Raw genomic sequence first — 2,049 nt, forward strand, 5'->3', positions numbered from 1 at the left:
ATATTGTTTCAAACCTATTACTTTTCATAGTACAAGTAGAATTTTATGTATGTTGTTCCACTTAATTTAGTTTCATTATGATATAATATTACACCATTCTAAATCTAAATTAACTCTAATTTCCTCATTTATTGTTAGCTCTCAAGTATCCTACTTAATTTCTGAAACAAACCTTGCTTTGAAGAATATATTTATGATGAGTTTCACAGTCTTTGCATTGTTCCATAATCCTACAACAAAATAAAAAGTGTGCATGGTGTCACACCCTTCACAAACTTTGTCACACTCGTCACAGGCAAAAACAGTTAATAAAAGAGAATGTATTCATATTTCTAGAAACTAAAAGCATATAAATGACGAGAAAAGTTTGTTTTGTGAGAATAAAATAAAATAGTTTCAATAAACCTATTTATTTCACAGAGTTTTCTGAAAGTCTCAGAAGTGTCACACCCATCACAATTACAAATATATATATATATATATATATATATTCTGTAGCTGAAAATTGAAACTAAGGAGGAATATTCTGAAATTAAATACCTTTCATCAAAAGAAATGAAATTACATGAATTGATAGAGTTACATATTTGAATGTGTTAAGAAAATAATAAAAAATGAATGTAAATTTGTCTGAGTGTCACACCCTTCACAACGGAATTGCCCTTATGTGAATACTGAAGTACACGAATTTTTCCAGTGCAATAACCATTGTGAGTTTAGTGTTTAAGATTGTATGTAATTTTGCTTTCCGCTCCTAATTTGTTTTTATTTTCTTAGTCGATGTTCGTAACCCTCCCCCAACCAAAAAAGCCAGAAAAGTTTCAGAGAACAAATTACTGTAGCAATCCGTAATAGAACGAACACGCTGACGATATATGTATTTGTTTATAGTAATTACTTTTATACAAAATATATTTCTGCAACTTTCAGATCTGTACCAAAATCTGAGGGAAAACAAGCTGCATTGGGGTAGCAATTGGCTACTGTTGTTTACAGTCAGCTGGATTGTGTTTTGGGCGAAGGCGGTTATTTCCTGGATTGAACTCTGGGTCATAATCATCTTCTTCCTCATTATCTTCATCACGTAGGGCTTCACCTGTAAAATATAGCGCCGCACAAGGCACAATTTGTTCTCGAATATAATGGCAGATCTCAAAATCACTAGGATAGCCTGAGTTTCATCATCTAATTCAGAAGGTGGGCTGAAGAAATTGGAAAACGAATCATCTTGAATTGTTTTTAGTACAACTCTAACTGCACCACGGACTTTGTGTTTCTTCTTCCTTTTTATAGTTTATATTGTCACATTCTTCTCCTTCCTCCAGTCAATATGACAACCCTTACACTTATATATTTCTGGACCTTCAAAACCAAAAGGATCAGACTCGTCTGGTTTACATTTCATTTCGTACTCCTTACTCAGAGCAGTGTTTGTGAAGTAGTCGTTAGGAGAGAAACAGAATTCTAATACAAAACTCATTGGATCTGGTTCCTTAAATATCACCCTCACATCATCAAGATGTTTTAAGATCGGTTCATCGTGTTCCTGGATCATCTCGGCCAGCAGAGCAACATCCTTGAAAATTGTCAACCAGAAGTCCCGCACACCCTTCATATTCTCATCCGTCTCAATCTCATTCTCTGTTTTCTTCTCCTTTACTTCTTCAATCTTAGCTTTGTTCTTCAGCAGGCAGCTCCTCACAGTTTGAATATCGGGCAATTATTATGAGACAACAAACAAAGGTTTACCGGACAATAATTATGGGACAGAGGGAGTATGTTACTAATCATTAAAAGGATGCCTCCGTACCATCTTGGAGGATGACAATTATTATTTTCCCCCTCCTAAAGGTAATAATATACTTTCGCTCTCTGAATCTCCCATATAAATGCTAGGGGCCGTCTGCTTCAGCCGAGCTCACTGCTTCTCCGGTGACGTCACGCGTTCGTGCAAGATCGGCAATCTTCGGATGGCTTTACCTAATCTCTATGTACCTTGGTTAGAGATCGATTAGTTCATTGAACTCTCCAGCCTAATTATTGCCTATT

At 35.5% G+C, this 2,049-nt stretch overlaps 1 protein-coding gene across 1 annotated transcript; it reads right to left on the reverse strand.

Moving 5' to 3' along the window:
- Positions 1-980: 980 nt before the first annotated feature.
- LOC145989482 (nucleosome assembly protein 1-like 1) lies at positions 981-1,615 on the reverse strand. The gene is given in 2 exon segments (XM_083124828.1): positions 981-1,162; positions 1,165-1,615. Coding segments are annotated over 2 exon segments (633 nt in total).
- Positions 1,616-2,049: the final 434 nt, after the last annotated feature.

Source organism: Lepisma saccharinum, chromosome 6, assembly GCF_977018435.1.
Source record: "Lepisma saccharinum chromosome 6, izLepSacc3.1, whole genome shotgun sequence".
In the NCBI taxonomy this organism is placed as follows: domain Eukaryota; kingdom Metazoa; phylum Arthropoda; class Insecta; order Zygentoma; family Lepismatidae; genus Lepisma; species Lepisma saccharinum.